The 17,588-nt window shown below is 40.0% G+C and overlaps 1 protein-coding gene across 2 annotated transcripts in view; it reads right to left on the bottom strand.

Moving 5' to 3' along the window:
• GYPC (glycophorin C (Gerbich blood group)) overlaps positions 1 to 17,588 on the bottom strand; it is a 31,805-nt gene that overhangs the window by 2,085 nt on the left and 12,132 nt on the right. The window contains exons 1-2 of one of the 2 annotated variants that reach the window (XM_061370133.1): positions 4,722 to 5,362; positions 2,267 to 2,317 (exon numbers count right to left, since the gene is read on the bottom strand). In XM_061370133.1, coding sequence (XP_061226117.1) covers positions 2,267 to 2,317; positions 4,722 to 4,728 — 58 coding nt within the window. In that variant the 5' untranslated portion in view covers positions 4,729 to 5,362. Of the gene's footprint in view, positions 1 to 2,266; positions 2,318 to 4,721; positions 5,363 to 17,588 lie in introns of those variants that run through there. The other variant, XM_061370132.1, reaches the window with a different exon arrangement.

The raw sequence follows: 17,588 nt of genomic DNA, 5'->3' as shown, positions 1-17,588 counted from the left end.
AGTGGCCAAAGTCAGAACAGAGTCTGACACTGAAAAAACAAAATGGGATATAGATACTGAAGGAATGCAAATCAAATTCTTGCTAGCTTTCTTCAAATCAATGGCTTGCTTTGGTTGAACTCACTAAAAATTCATTACAAAATGAGGAGAAATATAAGAACATAAAGAAAACACAATAGAGTTCTTTCATCCTTCTGTAACATATACCCAGGAGAGTTTGCAGGCAACCCAACCCTGCCTGCTCAGGTGTACTCAATTTCAGGGGCGGTACAGAGCGTTATGTATTTCTTAGGAGATATTCAACAAACAGCAGGAGCCAGGTGACTTCAGTACTGTTATGCATTTGCAAGCTGCTATTTCATGCTGTGCTCTAATTAAGGAAGTCTGATTTTAATGAATGTGGAAGTGACACCTGGGAGGAGGGATTCTGGGTAGATCCTTCCTATCTCTTGGACCAAGGCTAATTACTAGCAATGTGTTGACTGGCCAAAAATTTCCATAGGTAACTCACATGTGCATAGGCCTAAATAGTGAATGGAAGCAGTCCTAGTGAAGTAAATACAAGTTCCAGGAGTGGCTGTGCAGAGAACATCGTGTGTCCTTGCTTTCCAGAGTCCTTTCCTTTTTTCCTGTTCTACTGTGAAAGGTGTCCATAAATGAAGAGTGGCACCCCTGACAAGTCCAAAAAATTACAAGCTGTATCCCCTTCCTTCCCCATCAAATTGTTCAGTTAAGGATCCTGAAAATAAATGAAATATTTTGAAGTTTATTCAATTTGTGTGGTTTTCATTTTTTTTAACACTGCATACACCTGGGATGTACTTACAAACACTTTAGCTGTGACTCTGTACATTATACTGAACTGATTCTATATTCACATGACTCCAGGAGTAAACCATACATTAATGAAACACATAGTAAAACACACCAGAAAAGGACATTCCTAAGAAAATCCCATTTGTGGAGTATGAAGATGGAATGATGATGCAATAGGTAGGAATTCATTTGATTTATTGTAGGCAGCTACAGTTCAGGAAGCTTCATCTGGGTTACCTTGGGCTTCCTCTGCTGTCAGTGGATGCTGTGTGTGTGTGCAGGGTGATTTCTCTTCCAGAATTGAATTCTTATGCTTGATCAGACAAATTGATCCCTGGAAATATTTACTATTGTGCAGAGACAATGAGGGTTATGCAGACAGTATCTTTCTGCTGTCTCCTGTGCTCACGATTTGTGGCAGGAGTGGGTATCTCTAAAGCTTTAGATTTATCAGCATCAGTAAACTGAATGGGAATACCCTATTGGCATCAAAATACAGGAATGGACAGAATATTAATGGAGTAAATAAAAATGATAACTCTCTAAAAAAAATATGCCTGCAATGTTATACTACAGATTTTCAGGTTCTTGGTTCTGGAAAGTGAAGTTACTGCTGGCAGAAATGAAATTGCTAATACAAAGAACTTTAGGTTTAGAATAATATCTTAGTTGCAGTGGGGGCTTCATCAACTTTTAGGACCTCACTGGTATCCCTTGACACAAGAGGCTTTAATAGGCTTTGGATGTAGCACAATATTAATAAGCCTAAGGGACAAAGTACAAATCAATTTACCTGCTACTTGTTCATAGAAAGCCAAAATTAAAGTTACGGGAGATGGGACCTGAGGGAAATATAGCAGAAAGTCACCAATTTGCACTAATGAATGGTGTACCCCCTTGTGAATGACTGAAATTAGTGCGTTAGCATGGAAATGAACAAACACAATAAAAATAAAAAGGTTCTCTCCGTGAACATGGCTTTGTTCATTTATTCTGACAACTGTATTTAGTTTAAATGCATGAGAGAGCTTTAATGGAACACCAGAAAATTCACTGTAGTATGTTCTGCTTCAATAAAGGGTCAGCTGGTATGAGCTAGCACGGCTCGAATCAAAATTGCTATACCAGTCCTGTGTTAAATGACAATTTTGGCCCACTGAATAATGAAGAATATCAGAGTCTGACTTTGCTGCTGGACTGTAAAGCATTTTGTCCTAAAATTAGGAATGGATGGGGTGGTACTGCTCAGTATATGGTTTATGCTCATTATCTCATCTCATTATCTTGCCAATAGCCCCTTCTGGGAGCAGATTTCCCACTGGCCTAATTAACTCTAATTGTGCTGCTCCTGTTGTTTTGTCAGCAAAGTAGGGGTTTTGCAAAATGCAAGAAATCAACCAACCCGCTGTTTTAATTCTAATGGTAATGCTTAGTATGGTCTGCTACTTACCTCCAATAACAGCCACATCTGCTCCAGCTGCAGGGCTCTCAAAGTCTCCATCTATAAATAGATTAGAACATATAAAATTTAATTAAACAAAGAGGAATTGGTTCATATGTAACAGCAGTGGCTGTACTGGTGGTGCTGAATTATTTTAACCTCTGAAACTGAGAACTTAAACAAGACCTCTTATTAGCAAAAGACATTTATAAAACTTCTCATTAGAGTTAGCTGTACTGTAACAGTTTACTGTCACCATAACACTGGAAAATAAATAGCTAGCACATTATGCAAACTATCATGGCCTTCAGGGAAACACCTACTGTTTATTATGAGCACTTACCTGTAACATCCTCCAGTGAATGATTAAATTAAGAGTGTTTAGGTACTGCGGTTACTCTCAGAAAGGTAGTTTTGGGGAAAAAATGTTGGTGCCTATTTATTTTCCTATTTGTGGGTCTTCAGACTATAGTCTGGAACTTGATTTGATGCAAATTAATCTGCCTCTATTGATTTCAATTAGTATTTATTTATCTGCAATATCCTGGTTTTAATCTTAGTATTTGTTTTCTTTTAAACTTACATTTGGAATCAAGACCAGCCTGTTATGTGTGTGGTATAAAACAGGGTCCCCATTTAGAGTAAGTCTGAATTTGCTGCTGCTAAATCAAATCACATTTTTTACTGGATTATAATTTACAGAAAAAAAACCCCAAACTTTGCAATTTAAATGCAAAATAGAAGTACCTGAACATGTTTTTTCAAGAAGAATTTTGTCTGAAAATTTGTAAGCTTCTGAAAGAACAGTTAGAATTCGAATTACATTTGATCTTAGTTGTAGCACTTACTAAGAATATCCAAACCAATAATGAATAGCCAAAGTGTTTTGAAGAGGAGAGGAAAAAAATTCTAAAAACCAGTGAGGATTTTTCTTACCATATTATTTGATATAGACCTTAAGTGAAAGTCAATTCCTATAGACACATGTCTTCGCTACCTTCCCCTTGCTTGATCACGGTACATTTCTGATCTTGTTTTTGTTCTTTATTTCATGCCATTGATATCAGCCCACTTAGTCCTGCTTTATGTGGATGTCTAAGGTGATGAATTCTTGGAGTTTTTCCATGCTAGCTTTATGACAGGATACTATTTTCTTAATTTATTATTGTGTTATTTATACAATTGTACACAATATTGGTTTTCAAACAAACAAAAAGCTTTATGTGAATTTTTTTTTTTTTTACTTTTGGTAAACACAGTGGAAATTTATAGATATACTTGGAATTAACATTTTTCTCTAGAAAAGGTAAAAATATTAATTCCAAAACTTCCTATAAATTCAGCAGCGGTACTATGACTGATATCTGGCTCTCCTTTTGCTAAATCTGTGAGATATGATGCCAGGATAAGACACTATCATCAGCTTTCTCCTTACTCATTTACAGTCTCTTGTATCAAATTGCATTAAGGAGAGCTGAGATTCAGAGAATTCCCTCTTCCCAGACATGGAAGATGTCTTTTGTAGAAAGTAGGAGTACTTTTCTCTCCCACAGAGATCCTTCCTCTGTTTTGTTCCTGCTATGCACTGATGGAAAGATTGAGCATGCCTTGTGTAATTTAAAAATTCTAATTATGTCTACATCCATTCAAAACCCATGTGCCTCAGAAGAGATTAATTGCTTCAAGGTCAAACTGTTCTGTATTTCTTCATACACCAAATATATGTGGCATGCCAGAAAAGCAGGCTCCTCTACAGCAATCAAATACTCGAAGGTATGAATTCTAAAGTGCTTCCCTAGCCACATAACTTCCAAACATTAATTCCAGATCACATCATTATCCCCTTAATTATAAAATGTATACAAGTAACTTTCTGGACTTTCCTGTTGCTCCCAGGTGCCCCTCAGACGCAGATAACAAAAAGCAGGTGCCTTATCTCTACTACTTGCCACCACAATGCTTTTTGATAATGCATTCCAGTATCACCCCTTGCAGGAAAGTCTTTATTTCCATACTGTTCTAAGTTTTCAGAAGAAAGCTAGACCCATCTACAGCCATCATGTAGTTGGCACTGATCTGTTAAGCTGATGATGCAATGCCATTCAGCAACCATCTAACACTGTTCCCATTTTACAGCAAACATGAGTCTGACTTCTTTGTGTATGAACCTTTGACCATGGAACAGGCTTACTGTCCTCCCATATGGCCTTTTGCTGCGTCATCCATAATGCCAGAACACTGCAGCTACCACCAATGACCAGAAGTTTCCAGGGTGTGTTCCCCAGAGCACTTTTGGACCAGTCACAATGGAGAGGAGAGAAGGACCCTCACTGCCTGTCTCACAGTCTCTGAAATTACACTTTGTCCAAAACCAGCTATGTGATTCATGGCAATATCATGATATTGCTAGGCAATGGGTGAAAGTATCAGTCTCATTCAAGATTCAGCATTCAATTAGTATTACCCTTCATGCAACATGACTGAGGAAAATTCAAGGCATGTGTTCATGAAATGAAGCCATCATGCAGATCAGGAGGGAGACAACATCTCCTTATCCAGACTGGAATCCATGCTTGGCCAGGAATCTCAGCATGGTTTCTTTAAAATTCATCTCTGTGTGAGAATATACTTCATTACTGCTATAGGACTGAATCTTCACTTTCTGAGGCAGAAAAGATATTCACATACTGGAGGAATTTTTAGCTGAGCAATGGCTGTACCTTCTTTATTTTGTTGGGGTTTTTTTGCATGCAGAGCACAGGTCTGTTTCAGTAACTGCTGTTGTACCTGTTATAGTTATTTTACTTTGTTTCAAGGATACCTTTTATACTATCTGCTGCTAAACTGCCCTTGCAAAACTTCCTTTCACTGTTGTACTGGCCCTTGTCCATAGCTACAATCTGGTCCCGAAAGTGTTTAGACAGTGTTGTTATTTAGTGCCATTGGTTACCGTGACACGCAGAAATTGGGAGATTGTGGGAAAACTTGTTTTTCGTAAAATCTCTGGCCATCAGAATGAGCTAGCTAAATCAAGAGTAGAACATACAAATCAAATTGCCTGTTGTTGGAAAGTATGTTTCTAAAAGCCAAAAATGTAGGGAAAGAAATGCCTTTGTGCCATGACCTGAAATTCATCAAATTCCAGTTCTGCCCATAAACTTACAGATAAGGAATTTTTCAATAGAACACAGTTGCTACCTGTCTCATTCTCATCAATCAAATCATGCTGAGAAGGCAGCAGCCTCTGAAAGCCCCAGGAGTATCCCTGACTTAAATGCTGGATTTGCACTTCAAAGTTGAAAAGCCAGCACAACTAGCTGTTATGTTAACGCAGCCAGTGGTGAGTTTTCCTGCTAAATTTATTGGTAAATTTGTTAAACCACCTCCTCCAAGTACAATTTTCCAATAAGACTTGACTTTTATTAATTTTGATAGGATTTTTGCTTAATTTAAACTGATTCCATTCAATTTGGCTGGGAGGCACTTGTTCAAAAGTGGCAGGTCCAGCAGTGAAATTGTTTGTCTGAGGTTCAGCACTCTCCTTGTTTTGCTATGCACTTCTCCAGGCACTTGTAATGATTTATTTTGTTCATTAAATTACAAGTCTGAGCCACTAAAAGCCATAAGTCACTTTCTGCTCCAAAATTATAACACTGGCTTTAAAATAAAACTTTTTTTTATTTGCTCACTTTTTCACATCTGAGCTTCATTCAAGTTTTACTTTCCAGGCCTTTTCTACAACACCAAAGAAAAAATCCACCTTGCAGATAAAACTGAGATTTTGGCATGATGTTGTGGCACCAGAAAACAGGTCAACGAAAGCATTAAGTATTATGAGACCCCTAGTAAAGATGCAAGACACATCAGTGAGCTACTTTAGAAGTATAACCATGTTAAAACATCCAAACTGACAAGCCATTCAACCTACATGGTGATGGGAAGGAGCATATCTGTTCCCAGAATACTCTCTCCCATCTAGCATAGAAAGCACAGGTTTTAGATCCTGCTACCTAAAGAAAGCAATACCTTTATGTGCTTCTGTTGCTACTGTCAGTGACATAGGATAAACTTGCAGAGAGGTTCAAGCGTTCTCATTTTTCCGTCATTGTTTTCACCTGCTACAGGAGTTTCCTGGAAAAAGTCTGGTAGTTGCATCTTTGCAGTTTTACAGTCAGCACTATAGTTAGCAATTTAAGTACCTACATGTTTGCTTGTTATGGATTTACACATGGAAAATCCATAAAAGGAAAACTATACATGCAAAGGGATCATCATTTGGCACATTTGATATAAATGCATGGGAATTATCTTACAGTATAGATCTACTCTACTGGTATGAACTACCACATCTCTGCTGTATAATTAATCCATGAGGGCAATTTGATGGGATAACATAGACCTTACTCCAAACTTCTCCATGTCTCTTTCATTTCCTAAGATAAAGCTCCAAACTAAAGCTGGACAAGTGCTTACTGCTAAGTACTATTGAATATAGAAGGAAAAGCCTGAGATTACAACTCACCTTGGCACAATTGCATTGCAGCTGTGGGTGATACTGCTTTTTTGATTGGGTGTCAGTGAATCAAACTGAGTGAGTATACAGATACCTACGTATGACAAACAGCTTTTACAACACAGTTCTCAAAGCCACTCAACATCAGTCATAGAATCATAGAATAGTTAGGGTTGGAAAGGACCTTAAGATCATCAAGTTCCAAACCCCCTGCCATGGGCAGGGACACCTCACACTAGACCATACCACCCAGGGCCTCGTCCAACCTGGCCTTGAACACTGCCAGGGATGGAGCATTCACAACCTCCCTGGGCAACCTATTCCAGTGCCTCACCACCCTAACAGGAAAGAATTTCCTCCTTATACCCAATCTAAACTTCCCCTGTTTAAGTTTTAACCCATTACCCCTTGTCCTATCACTACAGTCCCTAATGAAGAGTCCATTCGCAGTACCCCTATAGGGCCCCTTCAGATACTGGAAGGCTGCTATGAGGTCTCCACGCAGCCTTCTCTTCTCCAGGCTGAACAGCCCCAACTTTCTCAGCCGATCTTCATGTGGGAGGTGCTCCAGTCCCCTGATCATCCTTGTGGCCCTCCTCTGGACTTGTTCCAAAAGATCCATGTCCAGAGAAGAGATTCAGAGCAGCCCTACGGAGAAGGACTTGGGGGTGCTGGCCGATGAGAAAACGAGCATGAGCCAGCAGTGTGCGCTTGCAGCCCAGAAAGCCAACCATATCCTGGGCTGCATCAAAAGGAGTGTGACCAGCAGGTTGAAGGAGGTGATCCTGCCCCTTTATTCTGCTCTCGTGAGACTTCACTTGGAGTATTGTGCACAGTTCTGGTGTCCTCAACATAAAAAGGACATGGATCTGAAGGGGGCCTATAGGGATGCTGGGGATGGTCTCTTCATTAGGGACTGTAGTGGTAGGACAAGGGGTAATGGGTTAAAACTTAAAGAGGGGAACATTAGATTGGATATAAGGAAGGAATTCTTTCCTGTTAGGGTGGTGAGGCACTGGAATAGGTTGCCCAAAGAGGTTGTGAATGCTCCATCCCTGGCAGTGTTCAAGGCCAGGTTGGACGAGGCCTTGGGTGATATGGTTTAGAGCGAGGTGTCCCTGCCCATGGCAGGGGGATTGGAACTTGATGATCTTAAGGTCCTTTCCAACCCTAACTATTCTCTGATTCTATGATTCTCTGATTCCTCTCAACTGTCTTGATGTGTCCCTATTTTTCACCACTGGTACAAGACTTTTCTTACAACACATTTAGTACGGAAGAACTAATGAAGTCTTAAAATCTCCACTGTTTATGCAACTGTGGTATGTCCTCCTTGCCCTTTGGTTTATGTTTGTGCCTTGCCAACACACTGCATTCATGAGCAAATCCTGAATCGATTAACCTTAACACACTGATTTAATTTACAAGCTATAGTTAGAACTGGTTCACAGCAGCAGCATGTGTGAAAATTAGTTGAGCCAACTTCTGAAAGCTTCATATCAAAAACATGTTAATTGCTCAAGCTGCTCTCTGGCCGGTGTTATGACACCAGATGAATCTCACTGAGGTCTTTCTGGATTAAAAGAAGGAAGTCATTACCTATTTTAATGTTTGCCAGTAAGTGTCCAGTGCCCTGCCAGAGCTGGCATATCTTAACCCAAAGGGTCACCAGCCTGAGCCCATCAATTTGATACATTCTGCTGAAAAAGCCATCACCATCTCCCATTACATAATGAAACACACCAAGGCTTTTTTTTTTTTTTTCAAAATTAAGGAGTAGTTTCTCATTTGTCAATCTGGAAAACAGAAAGAATAATTTGGTTTCCATTTATATACTAAGTTATTTTAAAGGCAACAATGGTGACATTCAACAATAACAAGCACATGATCTTTTGGATAAGTAAATGGACTGTGCTCCAAATGTAAGGTTAAATCATGCAGATTAGAAGTATCTACAAAAATTAAAAAGCACTGAGCCCAATCCTCTTGCTATTCTAGCTACCAAGTACTTTGTCATTAATTCTGAGAAGACAAAATCCAGTTACATTCAATGAAAATAAAGGTCTATTCAAGTTTTCTCACACTATGTAATATAGTAAGGGTAAAAAGGCACTATCAAATTCAATTAATTAGATGAGAATTGCCAAATAGTTTCAGCAATTTTCATTTGGTTCTGGTATACATTGTCAGCAATGTATTTTGGTACCATTTTAATGTTATAAAGCAAATCAAAGAAATTATGTTTTATAATGTTTGAGGAAGTAATGGCTTTGCTTACACAGTTCCTCTTCTTTTGTGGTAGCGAATTAGACTTGGGTCTTGTGCAAAATCGAAGACAGAGAGACAAGTCAACTTGTAAAAAATAACCATATTCTATCCCTTAATAGTAAGAGAGAAAATGAGAAAATGTTCGTGAAACTTGGAAAATTATTTTAGGTGATAAATAATAGTGATCTTGCCAAACTGATCAGCTATTCTATATTTCACAATGAAAAAAAGAAACCTTTAAAAATTGATGGAAATTATGTTTTAAAGGGTTACATAATCTAAAACCCGCACAGGTTTTTAGTCAAATCAAGCTTTTCTCTTTCTCCTCCAAAGAACCAACACCCCCAAATTACCCTTTCAAGTTTGATGAACCACGTACTTTTTTAATTATTATTATTTTTACTCATTAGAGACATGCACTAAAGTACTTTAGCTCCTTTGCTCAGGGTAGCTGCATACCAACCATTCTGATGGCAATTAAGCAAAGTGCATTCAGTAAGAGCACTAAAGTAGCAATCCCCCTTAGAAGTACTATAAAGTTACAACCTTAAAGCTCCCATTCAGCACAGAACTTGAAAGAGAGCTTATTGTAAGCCCGTTGCCACTGGTAACAGATATCTAATGCATTGCATGTATTCACACTGATGCATATATACAGTAAAAAATCGCCAAACAAATTCAGGGGGATGCTTACAGCATCAGGGAGGAGGAGAATATTTCAGGGACAGCAGAGGAAACCTAGAGCAGAGGAGAAATTAGAGAAAGGAGCTGCTTCTCTGACAGTGGAGCTCCTGAGCAAGCAGGATGCTCAGGATGTTGCAGAAATCTTGTTTTTAGAGATGGAATGCGGGAACCATCAAGGTCCACCCAGTGGTGGTCTTGCTGCTCATGTAGAGTGTCTGAGTTTTATTGTGCTCCTATGGGGAAGCTGCTTGGTGTCTGAAGCGCAAACGCCGCCTTCATATGGTAAAAAGGTGCATGAAGTTTATGGACCCAGAGGGTCTAATTTCTTTCAAAAAATGCTGCGTGTGGCAACTTGCAACTTGTGACCTGTTTTGTCTACCTCATGTTTATAATCATATCACTGCGAAAAAGTTTCTTACTTTTCCATGGAAATATGCTAATGTAACCAGGTCACCGTTTACATTTTTGCTCCACAACCATCAAAGTCTGCTCACGCTACAAATGTTCAACATCTTGCTGGGGAAAATAAATTGACCTGATATTGCTTCATTAAAGAAGGAGTGACAAATGGGGTATGAATCAATCCATAATCTACAGTGCATGATCAGGATGTTTTCGAGCATATGCCCCTCCTCCTCCCACCTTCCACTGCTTCATCAGAAGAGAGTACTTCTTTAAGAGCTTTTTAATTGTGAAGATTTGAAAGAAACACTAAATATCCAGGGAATCTGCCAAATAATTTCTGCCTGACTTTTCTCCAAAGTCAACAATTTCAAGCCCTAGTCATTTTTTGCTGAATCAAAATGGGAACAAATCAGCCCTTTGCTCATTCACTGAGATCAAAGCTGAATGGAAATGATCAGGTGCTTAATTATTAACCATTGCAAATGTTGCAAATGATCATAGGTAATCAAAGGACCTAACTACATACACAGTAAAAAGCCCACTTGACAACCTGTAAAAGATACTTTGTTATTCTTGAGAAACAGTGCATGAAAGAAGTACACCTTGCTGATTTAAACTTCACAAGTTAGAAACATAAGCATAAAAATTTGAGCCAGAACCTTTCACTGGAAAGCCAGAAGCCAAGAGGTCTTGAAGGACATGACAATTCTTTCCCAACCCCTTGTATAAATAGTTATACAATGTAGTAAGACAATTTAACTGCTAAGCTTCATGGAATTATTTACTGAGACATGCTTTTCATTTGTACCTAACAGGTCTACCGGCCTCAGTTCTGACATCACGTGACCTTTGTGTTCCTCAGTGTTGCTGTGCTTGATGTTATGAACTTAATATCTTCTTAAGACTAGGGCTTAGTTTACATTTAAAACACACCCTTTATGTGGATGTGCAACCATTCAAGATTAGTTAAAATTAATTCCCATAACTAAGACATACTGAACTGTTAGTATTTGAAATATTTCCATCAAATAAATTCAGCAGCAATTTTGCACTGATTTTCTCTGTTCCTACTGTGTGCCTGTCTTTGCAGCCTTTGCAAGTTTTGACTCCATTATTCAACTCCAACTGTTTTTAAAGGAAGAGAAGGCAAAGATAAGCACTTTGCCTCAATTTTCATGAAAAAAAAAAAAAAGTAGGCTGGAGATAAAAGGAAAACTAGAGCAGGTCAGCAGTGGAGGAAAGGCAGCGAGGGCTCAGCAATTTTGAGCTCTGTTTAACAGCAGCAGGTTCTCCAGTCACCACATGCTGTCCAGTCATGATGTGTAGATCCCAAGGAGCTGCAGGAAGATGCTTCCCCTACCCATGGGGAGCTGCTGTGGGAGGGAGCCAGTACATGCTGGCAGTGGGATTGAAGCAGAAGAGACATAAATCCAAAAGCAAGAGTGTTTCACTGGTTCTGTTGCTTGCAGAAAACTTGTTTTAATGATCACTGACACACAAGGGAAGAAACACGGCAATTACTGATAAATGTTTGTTTCTTGTTTTGAGATGTAGAAGCTTGACCTTAAATTACTGCTGATATGACCAAACTACAGATGATGTCATCTAGAAATCACCTGGAACCTAGCAAAACCCTGCAGTTAGGCACAAAGATATCCTTACAATTCAAAGAATGTAATGCCAGACTACTAACCTTAGAAAGTATAATCATGGGCAGGCTTCTTTATGTCTAATTCCTACCACCAGTATTTTGTAGCAAAGCAGTCTGATAGGTGACACTTCTTGGAAACAGGAGCTTTCTGTGCTCGCCCCCCAGGTTGTTGGATATGAATTGTATCCAGCTACATCCAGCTCATATACCAGTGCTTGCCTAAGGCACTGTCTACCAAGCAATGCAAGTGGAAATGTCAGGATGTTTAGCATATGCTCTTTAGGGACACAGAGATCTTTCCTGAAGCACTGATGAGGTTAATATTATTAATGGAGATATCTGTAGTGGAAACAACCTTGCAAATGCTTTAAATATTGAGCATATTAAACAAAGAAAATAAACCATATTGAAACACCTTAGAAACTTGCAAGGCAAATAGTAGCTCAGGGCAACAATATTTCTCATTTTTCAAGGATTCTGCAATAAATATGCAGATTTATTTTGCTTATTTGCTCCATTTAAAAAGACAAAGCCCATTTTATTATCTGAAATGCATTTAGGTATCACTCCAAGCTGTCTGAATTCAGTTGAGCAATTTTAGCAAAAAGTCTTTGCCATCTATCATTAATCTGAGCAATTCGCGACAGATTGTGCAATAGTTGTTAAAAGGAGGAGGAAGAAAAAGAAAAAAGTCTTGCTTGCCTATTATTTTTGGACACTTGTCTGGCACTATTTGACAAATAGCATATTGAGCACATTAACAGAGCTAAGCATGAAAACATTCATTGATGCCATATACTAACTGTTTTTCACTACGGGGCTTTTATTGTTGTGAGATTCATTAACAACTCATTACCAATGTTCCTCTCTCTTAACAAAATGTGAATGTTTCCACACAGGTGGAAAGCTAATAACCAGCCTGGTGAGATATTTAACTGATGGAAAGGAGTCTGTGTGATCTATCTGTCTCCATAGGTGCTGCAGAGAGGACAGTAGTTGGCAGTTAGCCTAGATGATTGTTGTAGGTCCCTTCCAACTGTTTTATATACTATTTGGTATTCTACTTGATATTCTACTCAATATTCTATTTGATACTCTATTCAATATTCTGTTCTGTTCTGGCATGCCTCCTTCAATAAGATCCATTCAGCTTGAACAGAGATGTGATGAATCCTGGTGGACAGCATGGGAATTTCTCTTCCAATCAATCAAGAAGCAAACCTAGAATACCATCTTAGATTAGAAGCCTAGCTTTATGGAGTTATAATTAGGGAAAATAAACCCCAGCCATTACTGTTTAATTTCTTCTCCTAATAAGCAGTCCTTTTTGTGGTACTGCTCACTTGAATGTCTCTGCAGACACATGATGCCTTTCATACAACTTGGAGAATGATAATAATTTCTCAGGCTTCTGACTCTCTTTCAAATCTGGTTGAAACTGGTCAGTGGATCCAAAAGTTCTTGATGGGAAGGAAAAGATGAACAGATGATTAAGCAGACAGATAGACAGCAGGGACATATAAGACTAATTTCATTAGGAAACTGGACTGAAAACAGAGGTAGCAGTGGGTACTTGGATAATACTAATATTTTGGTCACCAATTTTAAAAATGCCATAATTTTGGGACCATTTCAAAGCTTGTAGATTATGTCCTTAGTAGCAAAGGAAAAAACAAATGGACATTGCTGAGATTTTTTTCAGCTCATTTTTTTGGTCCGAATGTTACATTTTTATAGTCTGGACTATATTTTAAACCTTTAAAGCCTGATTTAGCTTGGACAGCCCTGGCAATTTCAATGGAGGATTAATGCGTGTCATTAAGCAAAGAAATATGGCCTAGTACTTTTCAGTGGCAACAAATGCTTGCTATGGAATTTCTCTGATCAACATATTTTTCAGTTATTGTACAGTCTTTGGACTGGTCCTTTCTAAAATGTACGAAATATGCAGGACAACTGAGAGTAAATTGTTGTGATTTGAGCTGGCTGGCACATTCCAGAAGAAAAAGGCATTCTTGTTCCTAACCCTTTTCAAGCTGATCCAGCTGAAAAACAGTCCACTAAAAGGAATGGGGGGGGGGAGGGGGGGGGGTATTTACTTATTGGTAAAATAAGTAATCCAGATCACCATGTAGTCTGACTGACTGTCGATCTGTTTACAGGGAGGGGTTTGCTATGTGCAGATAGAAAGAATAGCAAGAGCAAAGGCAGGAATGCTCTTTTGGGTGGATGAAATACGATATAGACCTGCACTCAGAAAAAGGGGGGGGGGGGGGGGAGAAAATAAGAAGAGAAGCATAAGGAGAAAAACAGCTGGATAAAGCTGGAAATCTCCTTGCTAAATTGCTATGAACAGAACAGAAAACTCCAGATTTTCACAGCCAAGTGACTCCTTTGAAATACAGCAGTTCTAGAAGGCCGTGGAAAAAGCTGGTCTTGGTATGCCCTGTGTAAGAATATTTTGGAATGCATTAAGAAGAAAGGTCCCTCTCTCAGCTGTCAAAATAGAGGCCTTAAAGCTATTACCCTCTTCTTCCCTCTCTGCCTTCAGGGATGCTGCTCTTCCACAGCTGAATCAGCAGCAATCACACTCTGCAGCCCAGCAGTAGTCACCGCTGTCCCATTTACACTCATATCAAAGTAGGGCACTGTTCCAACACACAAAATAAAATACCAAGTGGTACACATACTGGGTGGAATTTGCAAAAGCTCTCTGTTAAACTGCTTCTGCTTCCTTTGAAGTTTGTGGCAGATATCCCACACATTTCAACTGTTCAGTTAGGGAAATGGCGAAAGCTTTTAAAAACTCTATTTTATGAATGTAGGAACATGACAGAACAGAGGATTCATCATCAAGATCATCATATATAGCCTCTGTCCATCCTCTCTGTCTTCCATCTTCCCAGTTTAATGCACCACTCGATCCTGCCTAACAGGCTGCAAACATCTGCCTTCTCAAGCAGTCATGAGTAAGCCTGAAAATTTTTCAAAGCCCTTTCATAACATACCCAAACTATTTACTGTTGCCTCCAGAGAAGTCTGGTTTGGAACAGTATCATAAGGTCAAGTTATCCCACTGAAACACCTACTAGTATAAAGAGAAAGGAAAACAAATGGAAAGGAAAAAAAAAAAAAAAGAAAAATGAACAAACCAACAGCACTAGCACAGCCCTGGAAAATGTGAAGTCATAAGTAGAGTTCAGCCAGAGCAGACTCCCATTAAACTTTGTTTAAGAGCCAAGTTCCACCCTGAGATATGAGTGAGCTGCAGTTTATTTCAGGGGTAGCTGTGCTGTATTTCATGTCAGGGTGAGGGTTGGACACAAGTATGTATCTGTTACAAGTCAGAGAAGGGTAAAGCCTACATCCTTTTTCTGTTTTTTGTTCCATCTGCATGGAATAGAAAACTAAGGAAGTGAATGAAACAGCCCACACTTTTACAGGGCTTACCTGTCAGATTTAATTCCTTCTTCCACAAGACCTGAATGCCTATGTTTCTAAATCAACTAAGCTACTTTCATAAGACATGGTAGCCCTTCCCCATGCCCCTGCCACACCCATGACAGCTAAACACACTGGGAGAAGCTTTAAGTCTCATCTTCCTAGCTTCTTTGCTCTTAGGAGTTCCATTAGGAGACAGCAGGAAGTGTTGCCTTGGATATGCATATGCTTTATAAACAAGGGACATAAACAGCAGTCTGGCTTTACTCCCTTGAACCCCTTCCACTGAACATTTTTTTCTGACAAGTAGGAGCTCTGCTGAATGAGAAGGGAAGAAGGAGAGGCAGAGACTTTCCCTATCCCATTTGCATTCCCAGACAGGGGCTAGGCAAGTTGGCACCCTTGTTCTGTGCTGTGTTGCATGGATAGCTTCAGGCAGCAGCCTTTATCCTTGCTGGGGCCAGCTCCTGCTGCACGGCTGGCTGATAGAGGTGACAAAAGGATAACGTCAAGGCCACGTGCATTTCTGTGTGGCTCCTGGAGGCACTGTGGTTACCTGGGGGAGTAGGCAGAGGAGTGCCTTGCTCCCTGATATGAGCTGTGCATTCAGTAATGATGAGCTCTTAAGGTTGAATTCCTTCAACTACAAATTAGAAGAGCTCATTCAAGAAGAGGGAAGAGGGGGGTTAAGTCTCAGTCCTGCCAAGCGCTGAGTCTGGATGTGTGCAAGAGTTTAAAGTATTTCATATGAGAAACTCTAGTAACTGCAAAAGCTTTTTCACCCCAAGGCAACCCTTTATACACTAAAATACTAACTCTGGCTCAGGAATTTCCCATACCTCAGATCCCTAGATGGTTGCCCTGTGCTTTAACTCTCCATTAGGCATCTGCTACTGGCTCTAAGAGGCAAGACACGACCATCAGATCCATGCTCACTACAGCATTTTCATGGGCAGAGCTGGAAAAGTATATAAGTCCTGCTTAGGCAGGAATACCTAGCACCATCAGGATCAAACCTACATTGGCAATCAGTTGTCATGGATACTGTAGCAGATGGGAAGAGGAGGCAGTTTCCCTAACAGTCAGCTAGTGAGAGCCAAGGGAAACACACAGCACTGGAGAAGCCACACCATCACTTTGTTTTGCAATGGCAGTGAAAAAAAGGATGAGAAAAATCAGTACCAGGTCCCATTAGCTAGAAGATGGATCAGAAGCATCCCAGCAAGGATGGAGAATGGGAAAGACAGACATGTTCCCTGGGAATCTGCAAAGGTGATACTTCCCTCAGCCACAGCTGTCTTTGCCACAGCTTTGTGCCTGTCAAAGGACTGCTTTTGCATTTCTTGCTACATCTCCCCTCTTCCAGGATTATGTTCAGTGTGGGAGAGAAGTACCCTTTTAAGAATATGGGTGCTCATGCCCACAGACCTGCAAAATAGTGGCAAACAAAATCATCTGCAAAGCTGGACATGCATATATATCAGTAACTCCCTGGCAGACTTCCCTCAGCCACCCACAAGTCCTAGATCTTGCTGTGTGCTGCAGGCAGCAGGGCATGAGCGGGGGGGACTGATCTCTTAAGTTTTGATGGCCTCTTCTCAGGTGTGAGCTGTGTAGGATACCATTTAGCTGGAAAACAGCATGGGCTAGATGTTCCAATTTCCAAGCCTGTTTTTCTTATTCAGTGATAAAAATGCATCCCTCTCTCTGGAATGAATCACAGACAGTTTTTAATTACAGGACATGCGCTTTCCCTCTCCCTCCCCAGTGACTGTTGCCATTTCATATCTGAAATAGGCATTCAGACCTCCAAAGGGAGTAGCTGTATTTTCCCCTCAGGTCACCTCCAGCAGCTGCCAGACTGCAAGATTCTGGAGCCGGGCTGCACCACATTTGAAAGGGAGGGAGGTTTACCCAGCAAGTTGGTACTCAGGTCACTTAAAAGCAGCACAGTGGAAGGAGTGATGTGGAAGTCAAGCTCTCATCTGCACTGCTACCAGTCTCTGAAGAAAACAGAACACAGGATACACTTCCTGTCTGGGGAAGGCATGCAGCTGCCTGTGACAGAAGGCACGACCTTTTCTTTAAAGGAAGTGGAAGTCATGGAGTCAGGGAAAAACTCCACGCTGCATTTTATCTTAAAAACAGTGCCATGCAGTTGTACCTCCTGTTGCTTTCCCCCTCCATGTTTAAAGCTGATTCTTATTTAGCAGTGACACATATTAAACAATTTCAGCCATCTCTGCCACCCCACTGCTGTTCCATTCAGTTATGACCCTTCTGACATAAGTCAGATGAATTTGAAATGAAAGGTTTCATTCATCACAAGCAAAGGAAATCAGAGGAGATCCCCCAAGAAGATAAGGGTT

The sequence above is a fragment of the Neopsephotus bourkii genome, unplaced genomic scaffold (assembly GCF_033783945.1).
Source record: "Neopsephotus bourkii isolate Nb327-2 ecotype Australia unplaced genomic scaffold, CSIRO-AGI_Nbou_v1 NB_1526, whole genome shotgun sequence".
NCBI classification, from domain to species: Eukaryota; Metazoa; Chordata; class Aves; order Psittaciformes; family Psittacidae; genus Neopsephotus; species Neopsephotus bourkii.
This window is presented reverse-complemented; position numbering and strand designations above follow the sequence as displayed.